The following is a 25,908-nucleotide window of genomic DNA, read 5'->3' as shown; positions in this document are numbered from 1 at the left end:
GATAACAAACCAGTGTGTGCGGCCCAGCACTCTTGCATAACCATACAATAAAAAAATCATTACATGCAATGGAGTAACAATATTTCAGCTCGGGAAGAGACTTCCATTTTAAGCTCCAGGGAGTTATTGTGAGTGACAGAGTGGAAAAATGGGGAAAACGGCCTGAAAACCCGCCTTCATCAGAACCACATGCTCTGAATTAGACCCCTCCCTACTCCCCACTGAAGCTCAGAAATCCCTTCATTTCTCAGCAGCCGTTTTGGACATTCCACAATGTTTGTTCTTGAGATGATTTTACAAGTAAGGATGTGCACAGCTGCAGACAGTGTGCTGCCATGCGAACAATCCCAGAATGCACAGAGCCTGACCGCAGAACATTGCACCATGGGATGCCTTCCCAGAAAGCAGTCTGGTCTGTACTGGGCCCAGTCCTGTTCAACATATTCATAAATGATCTGGAAAAGGGGGTAAACAGTGAGGTGGCAAAATTTGCAGATGATACAAAACTACTCAAGATAGTTAAGTCCCAGGCAGACTGCGAAGAGCTATAAAAGGATCTCACAAGACTGGGTGACTGGGCAACAAAATGACAGATGAAATTCAATATTGACAAATGCAAAGTAATGCACATTGGAAAACATAATCCCAACTATACATATAAAATGATGGGGGTCTAAATTAGCTGTTGCCGCTCACGAAAGAGATCTGGGAGTCATTGTGGATCATTCTCTGAAATCATCCACTCAATGTGCAGCAGCAGTCAAAAAAGCCAACAGAACGTTGGGAATCATTAAGAAAGGGATAGATAATAAGACAGAAAATATCCTCTTACCTCTATATAAATCCATGGTAGGCTCACATCTTGAATATTGTGTGCAGATGTGGTCACCCCATCTCAAAAAAGATTTATTGGAATTGGAAGAGGTTCAGAAAAGGGCAACTAAAATGATGAGGGGTATGGAACGGCTTCCATATGAGACTGGGACTTTTCAGCTTGGAAAAGAGATGACTAAGGGGGGTATATGATAGAGGTCTATAAAATCATGACTGGTGAGGAGAAAGTAAATAAGGACGTGTTATTTACTCCTTCTCATAACACAAGAACTAGGGGTCACCAAATGAAATTAATAGGCAGCAGGTTTAAAACAAACAAAAGGAAGTATTTCTTCACACAATGCACAGTCAACCTGTGGAATTCTTTGCCAGAGGATGTTGTAAAGGCCAAGACTATAACAGAGTTCATAAAAGAACTAGATAAGTTCATGGAGGATAGGTCCATCAATGGCTATTAGCCAGGATAGGAAGGGATGGTGTCCATAGCCTCTGTTTGCCAGAAGCTGGGAATGGACGACAGGGGATGGATCACTTGATGATGACCTGTTCTGTTCATTCCCTCTGGGACACCTGGCACTGGCCACTGTCTGAAGACAGGACATTGGGCTAGATGGACCTTTGGTCTGACCCAGTGTGGCCATTCTTATGGTTATCTGGAAAAAGCACAGTGCTTTGTGGATGCCTGATTCACAGGGAAGTGCCTTAAACCAGCATAAACAAAGAACGGGGAGACACCCTTCGGCTGCGGTTATTCTGCTTTAGTTATAGTGGAAGAACATGCTCTGTAGAAAAGATCTTATATAGCTCAGCAGCCTTTTAGCTCTGCAGTTAGCAAGATCCCATTCTCCCTTGAGCCTAGATGTTTATCTAGCACCATCTTGCTGTAATCACAGCATCCTAACAGCGCTCCCTGACGAAGGAATGGGTCCTTGCTGTAAAAGCAAGTGACAGGCGAGGAACAGCGAGCTCCGCTCATTGCGCCGCCCGCGTTAACACAATTGGAGCCCATCTATGGGAAAGGATAAGCACGTTTCTCACTAGACAGTGGGACCTGCATGGAGGTGAATGGCACAGCCTGACCGCAAGGTCATAGATACAATCACAGATCGAGTGCTAGGGAAAAACCCCTTCACAAACGACTCCCATCCAAGTGTCAGCCCTTACAGAAGCGGTTAAGAGTCTGGCAGTGCCTTGCGTTTGTACAGCGCCTGGCACAATGGGGTTGCGGTCCATGATGGAGGCTCCCAAGTGCTATGATAATACAAATAAAGTATTACCAGAACCCCTGAAACATACAGCTAGGGGCAGGCTCACCTCCAATCAGGTGAATCAGCACCCTTTACTATCAACATCTTGCCTCCTGCCATGCTAAGTACCTCCAGTGACTGGAGAAGAGGACACATTGTTTAATAGTTAGCGCAGGGGCTTGGGTTTTGGTTCTACTCCTGCCACAGACTTCTTGTGTGGCCTTGGTCAGGTCACCTTACCTTTGGGCGCCCCGTTTCCCCTTTTCTAGAATGCGCCTAGCAATACCCACCTCCCTCCTGGGATTGGGGGGCCTTGTAGGATTCAGACACTAAGATGTATCAGGTGCTCTGCGGTCCTTGGATGGAGATGGGGAGTGTCTGTAGCTCAGCCTTGGCCTAATTCCAACACTGCGAGAGATCCTATTTGTCCTTCATCAAATGAGGCGAATCCATGCCACCTCCGGGAACATGCCCTTTCGTTAGCAATTCCACGTCTGATTTCCCTGAAGTCCGAGGAGCTGCCATCCTTTATGATTAACATGCTTGGGCTTTCTTCCCAGCCTCTCTTATCTGAAGAAGAAATTCCTTCCCAGCCCTTTCATAGACCTGTGATTGTTCTGTTCTTTCCCCCTATCTATCTCCCCCACGGCCACTGGGAGCTGGTGGAGGTTAGGCTAGGGGGCCAGATCCCTCTGCGGGGTAAGTTGTTTGAGCTCTGTGGAGTTGGAGCAGGAATGAACTCGGCCCACCCTGCCCTCCGCACGTATTGCGACATCTTCCGCGTTGTTCTGTGCTTTATATCCTGTCCCCCGCCAACATACCTGGGTGTCAGTAGGCAGCAAACAAAACACACCACTGGCATGTTACAACACGAAGAAAAACAAACCGGGGCAGATGCCCCTTTGTCTCTTCAGCGATGGGGGAGGAGTGACTCCTTAGCCAGCGCCGGTGTGGGCTAGGAAGTGGTCAATATTGTGTCTCACCATCTCATCCCCAAACAGAACTGGCATCACCCATGCACTGCCGCTATGGACAGCCACGAGTTCATCCTCCGTGCTCCTTATTTCAGCTCTGGAGGAAAACGAAATTAACGAATCACAATGCTGGAAGAAATCCTTGCTAATCGGGGGCCTGCTCTTGTGAGGTGAGGCCCTTTAATCCTCAGTGAAGGATCGCATCCCAAGGCAGGAGCAGGCCCTTATTTAGTATAATGCCCTTCATACACACCGTAGCCCGAAATGCTTACACAGTTAAAGCAGCTCTTCATTGCAGGGACTGGGTTTTAGTACAGGGAAGAGGCAGCTGAGCAGTTGCTGGCCGGGGTGAAAAAAAGCCCCTGGGAAATCTGCATGATCTGTTGTTGTGCCAGTCGCAATTTGAACAATCAAAGCTGGTTTCGACAGCTACGGATGAAAAGCTTCTGACAGGTGCCTGCGGCAATCAGATCTGAGGGAAACTTTTCCCCACCCCTGGAAAATAACCCACTTTGTGCCTTTATTGGGAACACTGCATTTCATCCTACTTTGGTCCAAAACAGTCTCCAGGATTCCACTAACAAAGCCAGCCCACTCCATTCCCTTGCTGGCAGCTAATCTGTTAAAATAAACTCAGCAATGCCAACCACAAACATTCGAAAGAAACCAACAAGCCATACGCCTCCCAAATAAATCTTGAGATTGGCTTAAAAATCAAGAGATTCCTTTTATTTGCATTTTGAGCTTTTTAGAGTTCACTGCGGTCACATTCTCAAGCTTTTCTCTGCAGCAAGAAAGGCTAGAAACTTGCACTTGTTTTTACATGAAAGCTGAATTTCTCACAAATATCACATGCCTCCGGGAGCAGGGGGCTTTAAGAAAAAACATCGGACGGTGTGAGACCTGGCAATATTGTGAGCTAAGGGTGAGATGCCCGGAGCTGCCTAAGCGATGGGATACCCAGATCCCATTCATTGCAATAGTCCCTCTGATTGAGGGAGTACAGTCACTGTCAGTTAGCAGGGTTCACAACAGAGATACCTGAGGTATCACCTGGTTCCCCATGCTTCAGCAGAGGGCTCAAGCTGGCATGATAAATGTGAAGGGGTGACTGGTACAGCATTCTCTGCGAAGGCTGGAGGACTCTGGAAATTGCTCTCCTACCAGAGTCAACCCAGCCCAATTCGATGGTCTTCTGGGCACACAGTGGAAGATGCCGGTTTGAGAGGCTTTGGAGAAAGGGCCAAGGAACTGGGATTTGGGTTTTATATGGGAAAGGCCTTACCCTACATTGTTATCAAATCCTTTAATTCCTGCCCAGGAGTGCCCTCTGCTGGACCAAACCAGGAGGCCAGGCTACTTTAAGAGCTGCTTAAATCAGCAAAACTGGAGAGCCACACACACTGCGAGAGAAAGCCGGAGAAGCAGGATGTAAAGGGAGCTGGAAGCCAGGAGACCTCCAAAGAGGGTGTGAGCCGGGACAGCTGCTGGTGAGGAGGCAGCTTTAGACAAGGATTCAAACGCTTTTGATGGCAGACTCCAGCAAAACATGTGTCCCCTTCTACTTCCGAGACATTCACTCACTTTCCCGGGGGCTCAGGAGTTGAGAGTCCGAAGTGTTCTTGAAAAAAAAACAGGGCAACGTCTCTGCAGGCCCCTCTCCCCGCACAGGAACAAACCCTGCTGGGCAACTTCTGCAGCGTGGGCAGGATGCGAGCGTAGGGTTACCACTCTGGTTTCTTGATTTCCTGGGCTACCCAGGCCAGCTCCTGCTGAGGCATCCAGAAGAGACACATCTCCAGGAAGATGGAGAGAATGTCGTAAATACAATCCCCAGAGACCAGGCAGAGAAATTCCCTAGCTGATCCATCTGCGTGATGTGGCCCCACCACTGAGCACCACATCACAGCCCAGTCTACGGCATTACCTGGGAAATCAATACACAATCACTGAATCGGCCAGGAGCCACAGATGGAGCAGAGTTATTATGTCCCATGAGTCCAAACCACCCCCACCCTCCCACCCCTGCTATTTTGTCTATTTGCCCAGTCTAGATTTCAGTTTCCAGGAGCGTAGCTTTCACCATTGCCCTTAGGAGATTATGCTTTTTTTCAGATGCTCCCAGATAATTCAGAAGCACAAGCCGACGATGTTTCAAAGGGTTTTAATTGGCGTGTGCAGTGTTTTGTGTTTACAGTAAGGATACTTTCATGGCTACACAGACCACCTCCTCCACCAAGCAAACAGATGCCAGTCTAAACTGCTGTAATTTACTTCTTCTGGATCTCTCAGCAAGTTACAGTAGCCTACGCTAACCCCTGAATTTGGCCTGGAGAATGATCAGAGTTGTTCTCATTTGTCACCAAATGAACACAGCAAGATTAGAGCCACTGGAAAAACGGAGGAAAAATTCGCCAGTCATTTGGAAATTACATTCCGCTTCGCAGGTTCAACATGGGCCCATTCTCCCTTGGTTTGTTTGTTTTAATTGAAAACGTTCAATCTGCATTTGTCAGCTCCCCCCTTTTTCTCGGTAAACGGTCCAGTGGAAACCCCAGTTTGGGGTAAACGAAAAATGGCAATAGCAGGTTTGATAAAAATTCCCATTAAAAATATTGTGAAAAACAACATAAAAAGTATGTGGAAAAAGTCAACAGGGTTTTAGTTTTTAGAGTCTCCCCCGCCCAAAACTTTTCATCTTACGGGAAATATGTTGGCATCTTTGGACCAAAAAATCCCTTCCAAATATGTTTAAAGTTTCAGCCATCTGGACCCTGGCATGTCAGGGTGGTAGTTCTGGGATTATCCAACCCTGCCAGGCTAAAGGGCCAGTCTCCTCCTGTTTGCAAGTGGAGATGTCTTTGAACTGAGAAGCTGGTCTTGTCTTCTCTAGAGCTCTGTAAAATGCCCATTTTAGCGCTTCTGCTTAGGGGGGGCCATGGGCTAACCCACTGAAGAACACGCAGGCCGGAGAGATCTGCCCACTGTTCATCTCAAGGTAGCGACTATCCCTGCTCGCCTGTGCCAGTCATTGGGATGGCTCCTGAGACAGAAGTTCAAGTAGATCATTGGCAAGAGGTACCTGGGTGAAGGACCGACCTGGGAAGCTAAACATGTATCTAATTAAAAGCCCTCCCCATGGGGATCAGCCGCCATCTTTTTGATGCCATGTTCAGGGCCGGATTTTGCCCTTGTCTGTGCCCAGGGCATCAATGCGTGGAGGGGGACGGAAGGCACAGCATGGCCCCGGTCATGTCCGATCGTGTGGGAGATCACAAGAGAGTCTGACTGGAATTCCTGCCCGAGCAGCCAATCCACGGCAGCTGGACGGCCCATTTCCCAGTCACCACCACCTGCAGCTTGGCCTGGTCGAACTTCCAGTATTGGTCGTCCCTGAAGAAGTACACGAAGCCATCCTGCTGCGTCAGAGCGCCGTTCGCCCCGGCCGGGACCCCGTTCCAGTCCCTCAGGCTCCTGGGGTAGTAGCGCTCCACCCGCAGGGACTCCTCGCTCAGCACGTAGTACTTGGGGCCCTTGAAGAGCACCAGGTGGCGGAGCTGCTGGAAATAGAGGGCCGCGTCGAGGTGGCGAGGGAGGTTGCTGGTGCTGCACTTCTGGGGGAATCCCGCCTCCAGGGCGGACCCTTTGTATCGCCAGCATCGGCCGCCTGGGGAGAAGCCGGAGACAAAGCTGGTTAGGATCACTGCGGGGGGGGGGGGGGGGGAGGCCGTGTAGGGGCCAGGACACACAGAGGGGAAGTCAAGAGCCATGATCTATCGACAGCATTTTGACAATGACAAGAGAGAGACAGGGAGCTGGTTTCTCAAAGGTGTGTAGGTACTAAATACTAGACAGCACGTTTCATCAGCAGATCTCAAAGCGCTTTACAAAGGAGCACAGCACCATTCCTGCAATTTTACAGATGGGGAAACTGAGGCACAGAAAGGCAATGCAATTTTGTTCAAGGTCACCCAGCAGGCCCGTAGCAGAGCTGGGAATAGAACCCAGGTCTCCCGAGTCCCAGTCCAGTGCTCTATCCACTAGGCCACATGGGCAGGTCAAATAAGCACTTGGAGGAGGACAGATGGTGTTGTGGTTCAAGTGTAACACTGCACCCCACGTGGGCTGCCGGCAGGAGGGATCTGGATCTAAAAGCAGGAGCCTTTCCTGCCAACCTAAATGACCCAAGGCTGCAACAGGCTCGTCTGTGGCCCAGTACCACGCTGCGGGAGGTCCCACGCCCTGGGCTGTGATTCAGATCTGGGGCCAGCTCACCCGTGGTGAATTGCACAGAACTCAGACAAACTGCCTTGGAAGGATGAACATCTTCTGGATGGTGCCCATACCCAGCACTGCCCACCTTAGTTTGCAAACCATAGCTACGAGAGGTCAGACCTGCCCGCCCTCATTCACCTCCATGGGCATGGACCCTGAATCCTAATGCCTGCATTTGGTAGCAGACTCTTTCCGCAGACACACCCAGCCGCTCTGAGATCATGGGCAGACCTGGGGAAGATGGTTTCCACAGGAATATTATTAGTTCCCATAGCCAGCTGCTGTGTCCTTGGACCATCCATCTATACATGCTCCCCAGTGCTGGTCACACATGCCTGCTGCACCACTGATGGCTGTCCATCAAATGAAAACAAAAGGACTGGCGGGGGGGAATCAAGGCCATGGCTACAAAAGGCTGACTCAGAGGGAGATGGGTGTAGATTTCTTAATGACAAACAACCAGCAGGTGTCAGTGTGGTCCAATTTATGATAGGTTCCCCAGCCCTACATCAGAATCCCTGAGCGATTCCCAGGGGGAAGAGGGATACTTACCAGGTTTGGGGTTTATTATTAAAAGACAACAGCCCAATTAATGCCCCCTTCACAGATCGACGCGCAACAACAGAGGATCGTAAAGGGCTAACGTGGACTGCAAAGAGGCCTAGATGCGCTCAGGAAACCTGTGATCAAACCCAGCTCCGGGCTCACAAGGGGGAACTCACCTGCACGGGATATCCTACCTAAGGTACTTATAGGGTGACCAGCACTGTAATACCTAAGCACCTCACAATTTCTTTCACGCTTTTCTCCTCCCAACACCCTGGTGAGACAGGGCAGGGTAGGGCTGTTATCTCCATGGCACAGCTGGGGAACTGAGGTGCAGAAAGGCTAAGTGACTTGCCCAAGGCCTCTCAGGAAGTCTGTAGCAGAGCAGAGAACCGAAGCCAGGTCTCTCAAGTCCAAGGCTACAAACACCTGTCTTATTCCGATTATATTTACTCCGTGCCAGACACGCCAAGCAGCTCGATAAACTCTAGGTCAGTGATTCTCAAACTTCTTGGCTCCTTTCACATAGCCCCAACCCCCAGTTTGAGAACCCCTGCTCTAGGTCTTCGCCCCCTTCTGTTCAGGAACTGGAAGTGGGAGAGGCTGGCTGAAGAGACTGGCAATGGGATACAGGGCCATTCACCTCTTCCAGGGCACGGACTGAAACCCCTGTGAGAAGAGCCTGTCTCCGAGCAGGATTTATGGAGCGCTTTGTGCTACCCAGGAGATGGAGGAGTGCTCAGTCCCTCTCCCAAAGGGCATGCAGCCTAAATGAGGCAGGCACTAGTGGATGAAAGCAGCGAAACTGGCCTCCTTAGAGATGGACTGAATGGGCTGCTGGCTAATCTCCCCTCTCAGCCCTTGTGAGGCGATCCCTCCAGGGCAGGGGTGAGGCAAGATCACCCTGCTCTTCCTGTTCCTGCTGCCCGAGGGCTGCCACAAGTTGTGCAAAAACCAACACAATACACAACCAGCTGAGCACTTGCTATTCCCACTGCTTCCCATAGGGGCCGCTGGTGCGCAGCGCCTCAATGCCAAGCCAGTCACTCCAGAGCAAAACCAAGGATCTCAGGACAGATGCAACCAGCGGGGAGTGCACAGACCAGCCCTTACTGGGATCCTCCACACCGAGGACCCTCCATTGCCACTGAGTGCACCTCCTCCTGCTGGCGAGCCCCGAGCGGTGCAGTGAAGTCCCGGGGTCAGGGCCGTCCTTACCCATACGCAAAGTACGCAGCCGCGTCGGGCACCAGGAAATTTGGGGTTGCGTGTTGCTCCAGCCCCCGCCCCGGCTCTTCCCACCCCAGCCCCCTGGGCTCTGCAGCAGGGCTGGGCCTGCACTCACCCTCTTCCCCAAGCCAGCCTCCCGCCCTGTGGAGGCCTGGGGCCCCACACCACCCCTGCGTGGGGGGGCTGCGTAGGGCCCCCCGAATAGCTAGGGATGGCCTTGCCCAGGGACCCCGGAGATCAAAGGGAAACGTCCCCAGCTGGCATTTTGGGCTGTAAACTGAGATCTCTGCAATTGCTGGCTAAAGGCCCCGGACTCTGGCTGTCTACTATGGACCCGTTACCGTTGTGTCCGAGCGTCCCACAATCTCTAATGTCTTTCTCCTCCCCACACCTCTGTGAGGTCGAGCTGGGCTGTTATCCCCATGGTACAGATGAGGAGCCGAGGCACGGAGAGGCTAAGTAACTTGTCCCGGGCCATGCAAGGAATCTGTGGTAATGCAGGAATTGAAGCCAGTTCTTCCACCACCCACTCTAGTGCCCGAACCGCTAGACCATCCTTCCTTGCAAGGGTGCTCGTACACTGGGAGAGCCGCCCTGACAATCCTTGTAACCGTGCCCTGCCTTTGCGCCTCTCTTCTTTTCCACTGCGAAGCCATGCCTAAATGAGCGTGCCTACGGCTGGCGGGTTAGTGTTATTAGTTTGTATTATGGCTGGGCCCCCTTGTGCTCGGCGCTGTACAACCACATCGGCAGACAGAGCTGGGGCCCTGATCCCTCCCTGGGGGTTATGGCAAAACAAATGAAACAGCCAGAACAGCAGCAACTCCTTCCCCTGCAACCGCAGGCCCTCGGCACATGGGCTGATTTCCCACTGCCCCATCAGCCTCAGCGCCGGCTGGGCACTCGGTTACTGGACTATGGGTTATGGCAAGGGAAGAAAAACAAAAACTCTTTTCAAAGAGCCTCCCCCGCTCCCAGGCTGTTTCTGATCCTAGCCCTGCAGGAGGGGCGGGGGGCGGAAGCCAGGGGCGGGAGGGAAGAGGGACTGCTGGGCTCCACCCTGCTGTAGGAACAAAGCCCCCATTCTGAACAGCCTCCAAGCTGTTACAATTACAAGCCAATGTGTCACTGACATCCATTCTCCTTTGCAGCCGAGTGCCTGGGCCTGCCCTAATGACCCTGAGCTGCCCCTTTAAATGCTGGAAATGGCCCAACTTGATTATCATACACATTGTAAGGAGAGTGATCACTTTAGATAAGCTATTACCAGCAGGAGAGTGGGGTGGGAGGAGGTATTTCTTCATGCTTTGTGTGTATATAAAAAGATCTTCTACACTTTCCACAATATGCATCCGATGAAGTGAGCTGTAGCTCACGAAAGCTTATGCTCAAATAAATTGGTTAGTCTCTAAGGTGCCACAAGTACTCCTTTTCTTTTTGCGAATACAGACTAACACGGCTGTTACTCTGAAACCTTTAAATGGCCAGTAAGTCAGCCCACTGCAGCAGTTCCCAGTCAGATGGGGGACTACATCGTCTTAGCCATTGGGGTCCCAAACACCATGGCCACAGCCCCTGTAACACTCGGGGCTCAGAGCGCTGCACTGGCCTCTTGCTAATCAACAACACTTAGCGCTTGGAAAGTGCTTTCCACCCCTTCGTCCCAAAGAGTTTCACAAAAAAGGGGGAGCGTCTTTCTCCCAATTTTACAGATGGGGAAACTGAGGCACAACAAAGCAAAGGGGACCTGCCCAAGGTCAACAGCGAAGCCAGGAACAGAATCCAGAGTCCCAACTCCCAGTCTAGAGCCCGATGCTCCGGACGGACAGACAGATCAAGGACACAGCCACAAGGGGGAGATTTTTGCTCCTCCCCATCTGGGTCTGGCTACCTTTGAAGAAGTAGAATTTGCCGTCTGCCTCCGACACAGCAGCCGCGTCAATGCCAGCTGGGAGCTCTGCCCATTGGGTCTGGAGCAGCTGCGGGTCGGTGGCGTTGCCTCCCTTCGCCACAACCCAGTAGTGGTGGCCTTTGAAGATGTAAAGGTTGTGATCTGCATCTGTGCAGAAGGGGAAACCGAGTTAGAGGGAGCGTGGCCTTGCAAACCTGAGCAGGGGGTCCTATCTCTGCAAGCCAACCGGTCCCCCTCTGCGCCCCACCCAGAACAGAAAGCAGCATGTGCAAATCCACTACAGCAAGGGCCTCTCTCCTGCCCATCCAACATCTCTGCCTCTTCCCCCAGGAATCCACGCTCAGGCTCCTCACTCACCCTGGGGGAGCTCATCTTCTCCAGGGCCAGCCCCATCCCCGTGTGTGTCAGCTCCACCTTTCTGCCCCAACATCTCCACCTGGGGGCCCTGCAGGCACCTTGAACACGCTATGGCAAACCCGCCACTTCCTCCCAAGCCCCCCGCTGCCCGTCCATTCACAACCCCACCTGCCCATCTCCTCACCACAAGGCCATCTTTGACTCACCTCTCCTCTCCCTACATTCAGGGTCTGTGCAAGCCCTACCAGCTCCTCTGCTAAGCCATCTCTAAGCCCCATCCCTACCCAACAGCACTGACCCTTCGGTCCTCTCTCCCCCGACCCCTGCAGCCGCCCGCCCCTCCATGGCCTCCCAGCTTCTCCTCTCAATCCATAGACACTGCTATTGTGGAAGGCGTCTTCCTCCCCGTCGCTCCATCTAGGTTACTCCCCTTCCTCGCCTGCCTTTCGCCAACAGAAGTCAGCCCAATAAAAGATACCATCTCACCCACCTCGTCTATCTCCTCCTGCATCAAGTTCATTCTTCGCCCTCCCCTTCAAGGCTCTGCATCGCTGAGTTCATTTCCTACTACATCCGCTATGCCTTCCTCCTCTGTACTCCTCCCTCAAGCCTCCTCGCACCTTCTTCCTCGCTACCATGTGTACTTAGCTACCCCCCTGGGGAGCATGTTACAGGTCTACCCCTCTGTGCCTGATCTGCCGAGGATAGGAGTCTGTCACAGTCCCACCCTGGGACACTTGGCTCCTGCTTTTAGTTCTGGAGGTCCCCAGTTCAATCCTTGGTGTGTTGGCCAACACAGCAGCTCTCCCACTTGGCATGTCTTTCTCTTTCCCTGCACACCTCTCCTCAGGACACACGTGCTACTTCCTCAGCTCTTTCAGTGGTACCCTAGACTTGATCCCCCAGGGGGTTATTAACACTGCCTCCGCCATCAGCAGCTGGAGGGGAAATGGGCCAGTGGATCTAATACAGTGCTTCTTGGACTTTTGTACTGGTGACCCCCTTTCGCACAGCAAGCCTCTGAGTGCGACCCCCCTGAGGGATTAAAAACACTTTTTTATATATTTAACAGCATTATAAATGCTCGAGGTAAAGTGAAGTTTGGGGTGGAGGTTGACAGCTCGTGACCCCCCACATAATAACCTCATGACCCCCTGAGCGCTCCCGACCCCCAGTCTGAGAACCCCTGATCTAATAAATCTGTCTTTTCCATCTCGAACGTCTACAAATGACAAGCAACAAGAGAGGGCGGGCTGGACGGAGCAGCCGGGAGAGGGCTCCAGCTGCGCGTTGGCGTCTGGGAGACTCACCGATGGTGATAGCATCGAAGAAGGACTGGCAGTAATAAGAGCCGAGGCTCCCCTGCAGCTGATTGTCACCTGGAAAATCAGGGCTCCAGTTCTGGAAATGAGCAAATAACTTCCCAGGAAGCCGCACAGCGGAGCCCCTCAAAGGCTTTCCTGTGATGGAAAGGGAAACCATGAGATGTGTAGAGTGGCTGCACAGGGCCAGACTGGGTCAGACCAAAGGTCCATCTAGCCCAGTGTCCTGTCTTCCGACAGTGGCCAGTGCCAGGTGCCCCAGAGGGAATGAACAGAACAGGTCATCAGCAAGTGATCCATCCTGTGTTGCCCGTTCCCAGCTTCTGGCAAACAGAAGCTCGGGACACCACCCCTGCTCATCCTGGCTAATAACCATTGATGGACCGAGCCTCCATGAATTTATATAGTTCTTTTTTAACCCTTGTATAGTCTTGGCCTTCGCAACATCCTCTGGCAAAGAGTCCCCCCAGGGCTTCGGCAAACCCAGGGAAAGCGGGGGTCTGTAGATGCACTTAGACATCACGCAAGCCTTTTATCTGGATGCGAGGTTACGACCAAGGGACCCAAGCTGGGTGAACCTTTTCAGCTGAAACATTTTTTTCAGCAAAAGATGCAGATTTGGCTACCCTGAACCGGTTTGGGAATTCACGTCAATTTCACTGAATTGTTCAGAAACATTTTCAGATGATCAAAATCTAAATGAAACTTTTCAATGTTGCTGAAACAATTTTTTTGGTTACTTTTCAATTCACCTGAAATTCTGACTGGTTTTGGTTTTGATCAGACAACGATTCCCTGCCCACCCACCCCGCCCTCTCCCCCGACATTTCAGAATTGCCAGAGAACCAGAAGATCCATCATTCACCCGGTTCTAGCTGAAACAAGAGGGTATAATAGAGGGAGAGTCAGAGCCTGGGGCACTGGGCCTGGTGCAAGATCTGAGGCCTGAACCAGAGGCCGTGAACCAAAGTCAGGCCATGGATTAAAGCAGATGCTCACAAGTTCGTTATCCAGTACATGAACTTGGCAAAGTTGTTGCTAGTTGACGAGGCACTAGATATTTACATAAAGATATTCCAGCTAGTACAGATAAGCCCAGAGGTGAAAGTAAGCTGGTACAGTATGGTGCAGCGTACTGGCAAGAGCCGGTACACAGCCGACCATACTGGCAGGGGGCAGCTTCCCCAGGCGGGCAATTTAAAAGGGCCCTGGGCTCCCGTCAGCGGCTGGAGCCCCTGGCCCTTTAAATTGCCGCCAGAGCCCCGCTGCCGGAGCCCTGGGGTAGCAGCGATGGCTGGGAGCCCCAGGCTCTGGCAGCCATTTAAAGGGCCTGGGCCCTTTAAATCACCACCAGAGCCCCAGGGCTCCTGGCTGCCGCTGCAGCTACCATAGGGCTCCAGCGGCGATTTAAAGGTCTCGAGGCTCCCAGCCACCGGTACCGCAGCCGGAGCCCTGGCCCTTTAAATTGCCTCCCTGCTGCCAGAGCCCCAGGGTAGCGGTGGTGGCCGGGAGCCTCGGGTCCTTTAAATCACTGCCAGAGCCCAGTGGCTCCCGCCCGCCGCTGCAGCTAACGCTACCATGGCTGCTACCGGAGCCGGAGCCCCAGGCCCTTTAAATCACCCAGGAGCCCCGGGGTAGCAGCAGCGATTTAAAGGGCCCGGGGATTTAAAGGCCCCACCCCTTCTGCCTGAGGCCCTGCCCCTTCCGCCCGAGGGTCACACACCGCCGCCTGCTCAGGACCCCAGCCCTGCGTACCGATAAGTCCCTTAAGTTACTTTCACCTCTGGGTACACCCCAGCCTAGTTCAAGAGAAGCTGGTTTGACAATAGGGATGTTTTGTCCAAGATATAAGGAACAAGAGAAGGTAACAAATAGATGTCATGAAACACGTAAGGTGGCACGTAAGTTGTTTATCCCAGTTGTTTGTCTCCATGAAAAACCTCAGGGTACCTTGTCTTAACCCTTTGTCCGGCTTAGGGGGCAGTAGAAAGTCCACTGCTGACGAAGCCGGTCCGTCGTAATGGGCACGCATGTGTTCGTGTACCTGCAGAATCTGCGGGGCCCTAGTACTGTACTTCGTTGACAAGAAACCTGGCCGAGCGCCTTCACCGCCAACCTGCGTCTGGGGTCCCTCTGGGTAGCACTATCGATGCCTGCAGGGTCAGCTACCCGTGCAGAGCTGGGGCAGCGCGTGGAGAGAACATACACACAAGCCAACAGATGATAGAGGGGATCCAGGAGACCTGTGCTCACCGTACAGGTTCTGGACAGCAAGGATGTCATCCCAGCTCAGCACAAAGTCCTTGCCCAGCTTCTTATAATAGGGAGACATCAGGGCGCTCCTGACGGGCGAGTGCTCCAGCCCCAGGGTGTGCCCGATCTCGTGTGCTACCACCACAAAGAGGTTGCGACCCTTGCCGCTGTGCAGGGACCATCGCTCATCGCTGTCGAAGTGCGCCTCCCCCCGGCGGGGGAAGAACGCATGCGCCAGGGCGCCCCCTGGTGGAAAGAGAGGAGCGGAGGCGGTTACAACTGACACAAAGGTCACATGCACGTGCCGGTCCTCTTCTACAATGGTGAGGGACGTCTGGGCACAAAAGGGCAAAGGATGCTGTCCATGGGGGCACTAGGTGTATATATAGATTGAGCAATTGCTTAGATTTAGTATTACCCCTAAAATATCCATCATCTTATTTAATGCGGACTTTTTAACAAGTATATTAGTACGGGCTGTGCTGGTAAATGTTTTGGTTTGTGGAAATAATGCAATTAGTATTTTTAGGGGGTGGTTGAGCTATACGGGGGGCGGCAAAAACATTCCTGTTTAGGGCCCCCCAATGGGCTAGCACTGGCTCTGGATACAGTGGCAGCTAAGTCAATGTGCGTGAATACAACACTGATGGGAGATTGACAACCCCAAAGGTAGAAGCCCTGTTTTATTCCCAGATCAGGGAGTATATGGGCAGGGAAAATTTGCTTCCTCAGTGGTGGGGAGAATCTACGAACAATTCATGCCAAATGTCCTGTTCTGTCCTTAACCTCTCCACTGACTCTGCCAGTGGGTTTGGGAAATGGAAATCAGCCCAATAGGAACTGGCATCTAATCCCAGCTAAGAAGACATTTTGTTTACAGCTGATCTTGGCTGGATTTGAACCACTCACCTTCAGATAAATCCTCGCTGGCTCCCTTTCACTAGCTATTCATCTCCTTTCACACGCCACAAACATTCACTGTGGAATCACTACAAAAACTAATTTCCCCCTGCTGATACTCAGACCTTCTTGTCAACTGTTTGAAATGGGCCACCTTGATTACATTGGCCTCATTAGCACTACAAAAGTGATTTCCCCCTTCTTCTCAACTGTTGAGAATAGCGCACTTCCACCTTAATTGAATTGGCTCGTTAGCACTGACCCCCCACTTGGTAAGGCAACTCCCATCTTTTCATATGCTGTGTATATATACCTGTTACTGTATTTCCACTCCATGCATCTGATGAAGTGGGTTTTAGCCCACGAAAGCTTATGCCCAAATAAATTTGTTAGTCTTTAAGGTGCCACACGGACTCCTCGTTGTTTTTGCTGATACAGACTAACACGGCTACCCCTCTGAAACCCATGGAATCTAAGGCACCGAGAAGTGATGTCTGTATCAGGGGCACTACAGGTCTGACAGCATTTAAATCGAATCCCTTATTTGCAGGGATAATTTAAAAAGGGCTCAGCCCAAAAGCAACCGTTCTTTTAAAACCAAATGCATTGGTCATTTGGATATGATTGTCCCAAAAATACATTCTTAAAATGTGAATTAAAACCAGGCCTTAAAAAAAAAAAAAAAAGAAAGAAAAAAGGCCGGCGGTTGGATATTGTGGACTAATCTCTTTAGCAATAGTGAGATTAAAATGATTTCTGTTATTCATTTCTAAATACGGGCGATTTTATCTGTAGAGTGTGTTGTTCCATTGAAATTGGCATGAAGATCTTTATCACATGGGTTAATCGCTTGGGCGTGGGAGTAGTCACTCTGCAGTAACTCAGTACGAGCTACTATGCTGCATTGGCTGAAGGCTACGGGGATTGAAATGCCCCTGACATAGCAGAATGGCTTAGCAAGGGATGTGATGGACTTGGAAGGAAACAGTCCAAGCTGTGAAAAGTTTGTGGTCCTGGATTTGTGTGAAAGTCCACAGCACAGTTTACCAACTGACATCACAAATTCAACACACAAGAACATAAGAACAGCCATAGCAGGTCAGACCAATGGCCCATCTAGCCCAGTATTCTGGCTCTGAGAGTGGCCGGTGTCAAATGCTTAAAGCAGTTGGAGGATTAGGCACACCCGGAGCATGGGGTCGCATCCCTGACCATCTTGGCTAATAGCCATTCATGGACCTATCCTCCAGGAACTTAGCTAATCCTTTTTTGAACCCTGTTATACTCTTGGCCTTCACAACATACTCTGGCAAGGAGTTCCACAGGTTGACTGTGCATTGCGTGAAGAAGTTCCTTGTGTTTTTTTTAAACATGCTGCCTAATAATAACAAATTCTAAGGAATCACAAATTCCTTAAAGCCAGGACATTAGGAATAAATATCTGCAACTAACCTCAGGTTTCGAAGGTGTGGAATTTGTAGCCGTCACCCCAGAATCGAGAGGCCCACATTTTACCACTGTCATAAATATAAAGGGAAGGGTAAACCCCTTTAAAATCACTCCTGGCCAGAGAAAAAAATCCTCTCACCTGTAAAGGGTTAAGAAGCTAAAGGTAACCTCACTGGCACCTGACCAAAATGACCAATGAGGAGACAAGATACTTTCAAAAGCTGGGAGGAGGGAGAGAAACAAAGGGTCTGTGGGTCTGTCTATATGCTGGTTTCTGCCGGGGATAGACCAGGAATGTAGTCTTAGAACTTTTAGTAAGTAATCTAGCTAGGTATGTGTTAGATTATGATTTCTTTAAATGACTGAGAAAAGAATTGTCCTGAATAGAATAACTATTTCTGTCTATCTTTTTTGTAACTTAAGGTTTTGCCTAGAGGGGTTCTCTATGTTTTGAATCTAGTTACCCTGTAAGGTATCTACCATCCTGATTTTACAGGGGGGATTTCTATTTATTTCTATTAAAAGTCTTCTTGTAAGAAAACTGAATGCTTTTTCATTGTTCTCAGATCCAAGGGTTTGGGTCTGTGGTCACCTATGCAAATTGGTGAGGCTTTTTATTCAACATTTCCCTGGAAAGGGGGGGTGCAAGTGTTGGGAGGATTGTTCATTGTTCTTAAGATCCAAGGGTCTGGGTCTGTAGTCACCTAGGCAAATTGATGAGGCTTTTTACCAAACCTTGTCCAGAAAGTGGGGTGCAAGGTTTTGGGAAGTATTTTGGGGGGAAAGACATGTCCAAACAGCTCTTCCCCAGTGACCAGTATTTGTTTGGTGGTGGTAGCGGCCAATCCAAGGACAACGGGTGGAATATTTTGTACCTTGGGGAAGTTTTGACCTAAGCTGGTAAAGAGAAGCTTAGGAGGTTTTTCATGCAGGTCCCCACATCTGTACCCTAGCGTTCAGAGTGGGGAAGGAACCTTGACAACCACTAACCAGCTTCGGAGGAGAAATAAAAAGTAGGGCACAGATCCATGCCTAATGTCTAGTGCCTAGATCCATCAATGGAGCAACATTAATTTACACCACATGAGGATCTGTCCCAAGTCCTTGGGAGCACAGCTGTGTCTAGGAAAGATCTCAGGGCATGCTTTACAGGACTAGTGTTGTTCAGTACGTAGACAGGAGTGAGACAAAGGCACTTGCGTAGTTAGTCCCAGTGTCCTACCCAAACTCCAGCTAAGTAACAATTACATTCTACCCCCCTAAATCCCTGCCTCAGTCTCCATTGGACGGCCTGGCCCCAATTCTGCTCTCACTTACACCTGTGTAAACCAGGACGAACTCCCTCCAAGGAATGGAGCTGGCACCAGAGTGAGATCAGAGACACAGAATCATAAATGCAGAGCTGGAAGGGACCTGAACGCACGATCAAGTCCAGGCCCCTGTGTCGAGGTAGGACCAAGTAAAGCTAGACCAGCCCTGACAGGTGTTTGTGCAACCTCTAATGATAGGGATTCCACAACCTTCCATGGAAGCCTGTTCCAGAGCTAAACTCACCTTAGAGTTAGAAGATTTTTCCTAATAGCTAACCTAAGTCTCCCTTGCTGCAGATCGAGCCCATAACTTCATGTCCAGTCTCCAGTAGACACTGAATCATAGAGCCAGAGGGTTAGGAGGAACTGCAAGGGTCATCTAGTCTAACCTTCTGCCAAGATGCAGGATTTGTTGTGACTAAACCATTCAAGACAGATGGCTATCCAGCCTCCTTTTGAAAACCTCCAGTGTAGGAACTTCCATGACTTCCCTAGGCTGTTTGTTCCATTGTGCTAAGGAGAACAATTGATCACAGTTCTGTTTATAACAGCCCTTAACATATGTGAAGACTGTTATCAGGTCAGTCTTTTCTCAAGACTAAACATGCCCAGTTATTTTAGCCTTTGCTCACAAGTCAGGTTTTCTAAACCTTTGATCATGTTTGTTGCTCTCCTCTGGACTCTCTCCAATTTGTCCCCATCTATCATGAAGTGCAGCACTCAGAATTGGACACAGTGGTCCAGCTGAGGCCTCACCAGTACCAAGCATAGAAGGACAATGACCACCCACGTCTTACATAGGACAGCCCAGAATGATATTAGTCAGGCCCATCCTTCCCCTTCAGCCATCGTGTGCTATTCCTGGCCAACGACACTAAGCCGATCTGCTCATGGGGGTGGTACTGGAGCATCACAAGCCTCTTCCCCTTCCTACCCCTCCCTCCCTTGCTTGCTGCCTGGTAAGAGCCCCCGGTGTAAAAGAGAAGCTTACGATGAGGGAGCGATTAGCACCTGGCCCATCGAAGGCGTTGCTGAGTCCATCGTTGTGGTCGCCGTGGAAGAAAGCCAGGCGGATGTCAGCAGGGCTGTCCAGCACCTCCCAGAATACCAAGGATGAGACGTTGCTCCAGAGATCGAAAGCTGCCTTCACCGCCAGCCGCACCTGGCGCTGGGGCAGATACCAAGGCCAGTTCACGATCCGGTAGGTCAGGTGCCGCTTGTACCACTTTCCACCTGAAAGAGGGAGGGTTTTGTTTTATGCCTCCATTGTGCTTCCCATCCACAGATCTCACTGCACCTTCCAAAGGAAGGCTGGGATCATTATACCCATTTTACACATGGGGAAACGGATGCACTGAGAAGAAAAGTGATCTGGCCATGTTAGAGCTAGGAATAGAAGCAAGTGTCCTGTCTCCTGACCCAACACCCTATCCAATGGGCTATACTTCACCTCCACTGAACAGTGCATTCAGAAATCCTACAGATCCTGATCTCAGGTACAACAGAGTTAATCTGGAGTAGGTTCCTTTAATGGAGTGACTCTGGTTTCGCATTGGTGTAAATGAGATCAGAATCCAGCCCTGTTGATCTGAAGGTTCTTTCAGCTCAACACACCTCCTCCAGTTCACACACCAGGCAAAATTCAAATCTCAGTGACGAGAAGAAAAAATCTGGAATAATTCCACTGCCTTGAATGGAGTTACTCTGAATTTACACCAGTAAAACTGACAGCAGGATTTGGCCCACTGAATCTCTTCTCGGCAGCAAGGATCTCCATTGCCTACCACCCACAAAGGTTTGCCAGACAAGGGAACAATCACCACCACTGAATTGCTGGAGAGCTGAGCATTTTGAAGCCAAGGGGTGTTTTGATCTAGTTAGGAAAGAAAGTGGGACCCACAGCCTGAAGGAGGGCGTTTCCCCCCCAGAGCCAAGCGGAGTAAATGCACGTAGAGGGCCAGATCCTCAGCTGGTGTGGATGGGTGCAGCTCTGTTGAAGTCAATGGATCTATACCGATTTGCACGAGCTGCCGATCTTGCCCCATAACTAGCTTTACTACCTGTGGGTTTCAGTGAATGAAAACAAGGTTGCTGCTGAAAACAACTGCCCTGCAGGCGGAAAGAAATAGCAAAGATGTGGGAAGGGGAATGACCTCAAACACAGGGGCAAGGCTGGGGGTGGCTGGTAAGGCAGCCCAAAAGGAATGCAAGATTTCAGGCACACGTCGCTGAACTGTCCACACGGAAAGCCAGGCTTCGGTGGCAACGCTCCTGGGCAGCACGTGGGTGGGGTTGAAATGCGTCCCCAGGAAGGAACAATGTGAAAAGGTGAACCAGCAGCCGCTGAGCTCAGGTCACGGAGGCTGGGAGTGGCAGCTCTTGGGATTGACCGGTGGAGCTGAAACCCAATTCTGCAGAGCGGGTTTCCCCTTGCACCCCCCGCCGGGCCACGTGGCGAAGATCGGCTCCGGTGTCATAAGGCTACAATGCTGCTTTTCAAACCCAGACGGCTGGCTGAGGCTGAGAAGCAGCAGGGGAGCGTTTACACCCATCCACCACCAGCGCACGAGCACTCGTGTAACGTGTTTAAACCACGGATCCAACAGTGCTTTCCAAGGCAGGTAAGTATCATTGCCCAGCCCCTTTACCGAGGCAGAGAGTGGTCCAACCGCTGCCCTGTTATATCAGACAGGATCCTTTCACCATCACCTCGCCTTCTCCTCCTCTTCTGTGTTTACCCTTTGTCGCTTGATACATGCTTAGACCGTAAACTCCTCGGGGCAGGGACTATCTTTTCATTATACACCTGTGCAGTACACTGGGGCCCTGATCCCTGACCAGGACCTCCCCGAGCTACCCTCATACAAGTGATAAGTTACGGCTGATATCTGTACAGTGGGGACAATGAGACTCACCTCCTTAGTGAAGCCCTTTGAGATCTACTGGTGCAAAGCTCTCGATAAGAGCTAAGGGTTGCTATTATTTCAAAAGTCAATGCTAATTTTAGGGGCATTGGTTTCTACATATCCAACATAAAGCACTCGGTAACCTCCATGTTTCCACTCCATTGTGGGGAAAACAGAGCCGTTTAGTATCCGAACCACCAGCTGTAGTGACCAGGATCTCTGGGGGAAAGTGGCATTGGAGTGGGGGAGTCCTACTGGGGTTCAGATTTCCATGAAGACACATTGCCTGACGTTTTGGGCAGTCTCATGAACATTCCTCCGCCCCCACGCTGAGTTTTAACCTTTGTTTTTCTAAGGGATTTTTTTTTATTACATTTCTAACATAGTGGAAACTGTGCTAAATAAACTAGATTGTAGAGGAGCTTCAGTGATTTACAGCAGCAGGGGATGTGGCCCAAAGAGGCCTATGTGAACGCTATTCTCCTTGCCCTATTACAATACTAGGATGGCTGTGGGTAAGAAATAGCTAAAGCATTCAGCAGGCTCAAACTTGCTTTTTGCCAGCACCAGGTGGACCTGGAACCTCAGCGGTTCCACATTCTCGTTATACTTAGAACTACAATTCTTGAGCTTGTCAACCTAGCAGAGAAAGATACAAAACTATCCAACGGCTAGAAGTTGAAGCTAGACAAATTCAGACTGGAAATAAGGTGTCAATTTTTAGCAGTGAGGGGAATTAACCACAGGATCCATTTACGAAGGGTTGTGGTGGATTCTCCATCACTGCAAATTTTTAAATCAAGATTGGATGTTTTTCTAAGAGATCTGCTGTAGGAATAATTCTGGGGCCGTCCTCTGGCCTGGGTTATATGGGTGGTCAGACTAGATGATCACAATGGTCCTTTCTGGCCTTGGAATCTATGAGCATGTTCTAAATTTGGCACCAGGAGTTCTTCTGGTTCGATTACAAGACACTTTACATTGTCCATTGCAACGTTGTTTCATAGTGTTTTATCCACATACTGAGCCATTGAGCCAGCCACCCTGTACTGTAGTGGTTGAGCATCTCACAATACATTTATCTTCACAACCCACCCATGAGGGACAGCAGTGCGAGAATCACCATTTTATCCATGGGGAACTGACACAGAGAGGGTAAATGATTGGCCCAAGGTCACACACGAAGTCTGTAGCAGGATAGAGAACTGAACCTAGGTCTCCCAAATTCTAGGCTAGTTCCCTAACCACTAGGCCATCCTTCCTCTCAGAAAAGCAGTGTAGCACCATTAAGTAAATGGACCTATGAACATCAATGGAGCCAGCCTGCTGCACCAGCTGCGGGTCTGGCTCATTACTCCCAGACAACCGAGGAGTTCTGCACACACACACGCAAAAGCCAAAGGATGAGAAGCATTTACTGGCAGTTATGGGGGGGAGGAAAAAGAAATTTCTGGTTCCTCATGTGATTTACATAAGGTCCGAGTGGCCTAGGCTATAACATGTGCCAGCACTAATAACCAGCCGGCCAGCTGGATGCAGGACATGGGAACCGTGCATTTGGAAATGCTTCACATAACTCTGCCTTATGGGGCATCACCCAGGGGAATGGCTGCACCTCTAATGGTTGGAAAGCGGACATAGGCACAAAGCATTTCACACCTGGTATAAATTGTCAAATGCAATTGAGAGCAAGGGATTTTTAAACACTGAAGTGGACTTTCCTGAGCCTTCGGGCTGAGAACAGACGTCATGCAGGACTCTGATGGATTGTATAACCCTGAGAAGATACTGTAAAGAGACATCAGCAGAGAGTTTAATCCAAATGCTCAAGGGTGGGGAAGGACAGGGAAAGAAGCTTACAAAACCATAAGTTAGAGACGTTTGCAACATTGGGCTGAATCTGCCCCAGTCACAGCCAGAGAAATTCCCTTAGTGGAACAGCTTATTATTCACCTTGGTACAACAATGGGAACTGGGGCTCAGTCCTCAGAGGTATTTTAGGCACCTAACTCCCATGGGAGTTTGAGGATCTGGGCCTTGATCCTTGAAGATTTTAAATCCAGATTTAAATCTTGCCCTGCAGCATTTGTAACCCATGGTTGCAACAAGATGCTGGTACTGAGAACCAGAAAGTGTAACTGACTCAACACTAAAATTAAACCAGCTGGGGCTGGATTTCGTTGGCCCAGGAGAGTTAAATGTACAAAGGGAACAAACGGGACAAAGCATTTAAACCGTTGTTCACTTGGTCTAACCCCAGGCAGTGTCTGTGATGTAGGGAAGGACCTTTTAAAAAGACATAGGGCTCAATTTTCCAGGGGCCCTGCACTTTGTGTCTTCATCTGCGCTGGTCCAAAGTGAGTGTGAAGTGCATGCAACATACCAGATCAGAGTGGTAGCATTTTACACTCCCTGGGGTAAGTGACAATGCAAGGGTGCAGGGCAACAGCTGATCAGGCCCCTGGCATTTAACCAGAGAGTGTTAACCAGATTCCGAGTCCGGTTGTTCACTCCCCGGCCCTGCAGGGTGGAAGCAGCCAGTTCAGCCTGTGGTGGGGAATATGTCCCTCTCATCCCTTAGCATCAGCCCCTTCCAACTGCGCAGACACCAGGCACATCGATGAGGCCCCCTCTTGCTCCTAAAGGCTGCAGGCACGATTTGGATCTCACTTGCACTGGTGCGAATCAGGAGAGACTCCAGTGAAGCCAATGAGTTCAGCAGAATAAAATCTGAACCAGGCCCTGCATCTGCACATTCTGGGGCCAGAGCAGCCCGCAGCTAAAGCAGAGCGAGCGCTGGGGTCTAGGAAAAGGCAACTGCAGCCTGGACGGATGGGTCTTTCCCCGGTGGGGTGCCCATTTCCTGCTGTTTATCCTGGCTCGGCTCTGCTTTTGCAGGGCTTTTTCGCAGCTAATCCCCATTGATGGGCCAGCGTTTCCAAAGCCTGCAGAGGCTGTTTCAGGGCTTCGTTGCAGATACCTCGAGGCACACTCTTCTCCTGTCCTGGGCACAGCCAGATAAACGTCTGGGGCTGGCGATTAAAGCAGGTGACAGGACATGTCTTTCTAACAAGCTCAGTCCCCTATTGTAAAGGCAAACCATGGCTGGGGCTCAAAACATCAAGGAACACTGCACCAGACATCAGGGAACACTATGGGGAAGTGCCTGGAAGATGCGGCCCTGTTCTCATTGCAGCAGCCAAGCCAGGACCTACAGATGCTGCAGCCTGTCTGAAGTGAACAGTGGCTCAGTTACGTTTCCCTCACTGCCAGCCCCAACTCAGCAGGGTAAGGATTCTATAGGGCTAGAGGCAGGGGCGGAAAAAAGCAGGGAAGGATTCAGGGGCAGATGCAGTCTGCAGCGTGCTTGCCTCTATGATCATCCGGTGCCTAAATTAGCATGGCCACAAGCAGCAGCATGCTCGTCCCCTGCCATGATCAAAACATGGCTCCATCTTGCTGCATAGAACCAACCCTGGTCTGACCCCAGTTTGGACTGGGGTTAAAACGTGGTTAGGTCCAGTCTACACTACAATATGCAACAGTGTTTTATCCACAGCAGGGAACTAGCATGTTGTAGTCGGGAGCTCGCATTGCAGAGCACACGGGTGAGACTGTCACCTAATAGAAGATCCCATCACGGCTATTCCCCTTTTTCCAACAAAGCTCACCCCGGCTCAGACAGATTGCTTCCTGTTGAAAGCAGGATAAACAATGAGCTCAGCAGAAAGCTTCTGAAGGGTCTGGCTTCCCAGCCACTGGGCCTAATCGCTCTTTGTCCTGCCACAGCCACTCTCGGCATTTCCCCTGGGACGATCACGTGGCAGGAGTGTTCAGCTTCTCTTCCCCTTCCCCGCCCACACGTCAGCATATTTCGTAGATTCTAAAGCCAGAAGGGACCACTTGACCATCAGGCCTGTATAACACAGGCCAGAAGAACTGCCCCAAACTAACTGTTGGAACTAGAGCATCCTCCCTGGCTTTGGTCCATTCTACCCAATTCGCCCCCTCGGGGAAGCTGGCCTGACAGGACGTGAAGAGCCAGCTGAGGAATCCATGTCTCCCCTTGCCCACTTCCTCCATTCCCAGGCACGCTGGAAGCTTCACCCCCTCAAACTTGGACTGCCTCGCTTAGGGACTCTTCCTCCCCAACCCCCTCTCCCTGGAATGACTCATACGGGGGTGGGAAGGGAAGATGGTTTATGGCTTCAGAGAGATGATTTCTCCCGAGCTGCATTTCTCTTCTCTTGTGGGTTTCATCTCCGTTGCGCCCTTAGATGTCCCTGGGCCAAGTCCATCCCTGGAGAGAGGCCACTGGCTTCAGTGGATGGATTAGACCCCAGCGGTCAGACTCTGGTCTCAGATGCACACCCCTCACGCCCATTGACTCCAT

At 50.6% G+C, this 25,908-nt stretch overlaps 1 protein-coding gene across 2 annotated transcripts in view; it reads right to left on the bottom strand.

Annotated features, from left to right (window-relative positions):
• Window positions 1-5,203: 5,203 nt before the first annotated feature.
• Window positions 5,204-25,908, bottom strand: part of MMP28 (matrix metallopeptidase 28) — a 43,692-nt gene continuing 22,987 nt past the window's right edge. For both annotated transcript variants that reach the window (XM_084651278.1, XM_084651279.1), the window contains 5 exons: window positions 19,621-19,842; window positions 14,951-15,196; window positions 12,686-12,835; window positions 10,998-11,165; window positions 5,204-6,722 (listed from right to left, as the gene is read on the bottom strand). In XM_084651278.1, coding sequence (XP_084507404.1) covers window positions 6,328-6,722; window positions 10,998-11,165; window positions 12,686-12,835; window positions 14,951-15,196; window positions 19,621-19,842 — 1,181 coding nt within the window. In that variant the 3' untranslated portion in view covers window positions 5,204-6,327. The remainder of the gene's footprint in view (window positions 6,723-10,997; window positions 11,166-12,685; window positions 12,836-14,950; window positions 15,197-19,620; window positions 19,843-25,908) is intronic.

Source organism: Lepidochelys olivacea (assembly GCF_965140295.1).
Source record: "Lepidochelys olivacea isolate rLepOli2 genome assembly, chromosome: 17".
NCBI lineage: Eukaryota > Metazoa > Chordata > Testudines > Cheloniidae > Lepidochelys > Lepidochelys olivacea.
The sequence above is the reverse complement of the archived record's forward strand: the minus strand, read 5'-3'. Positions and strand labels throughout refer to the sequence as shown.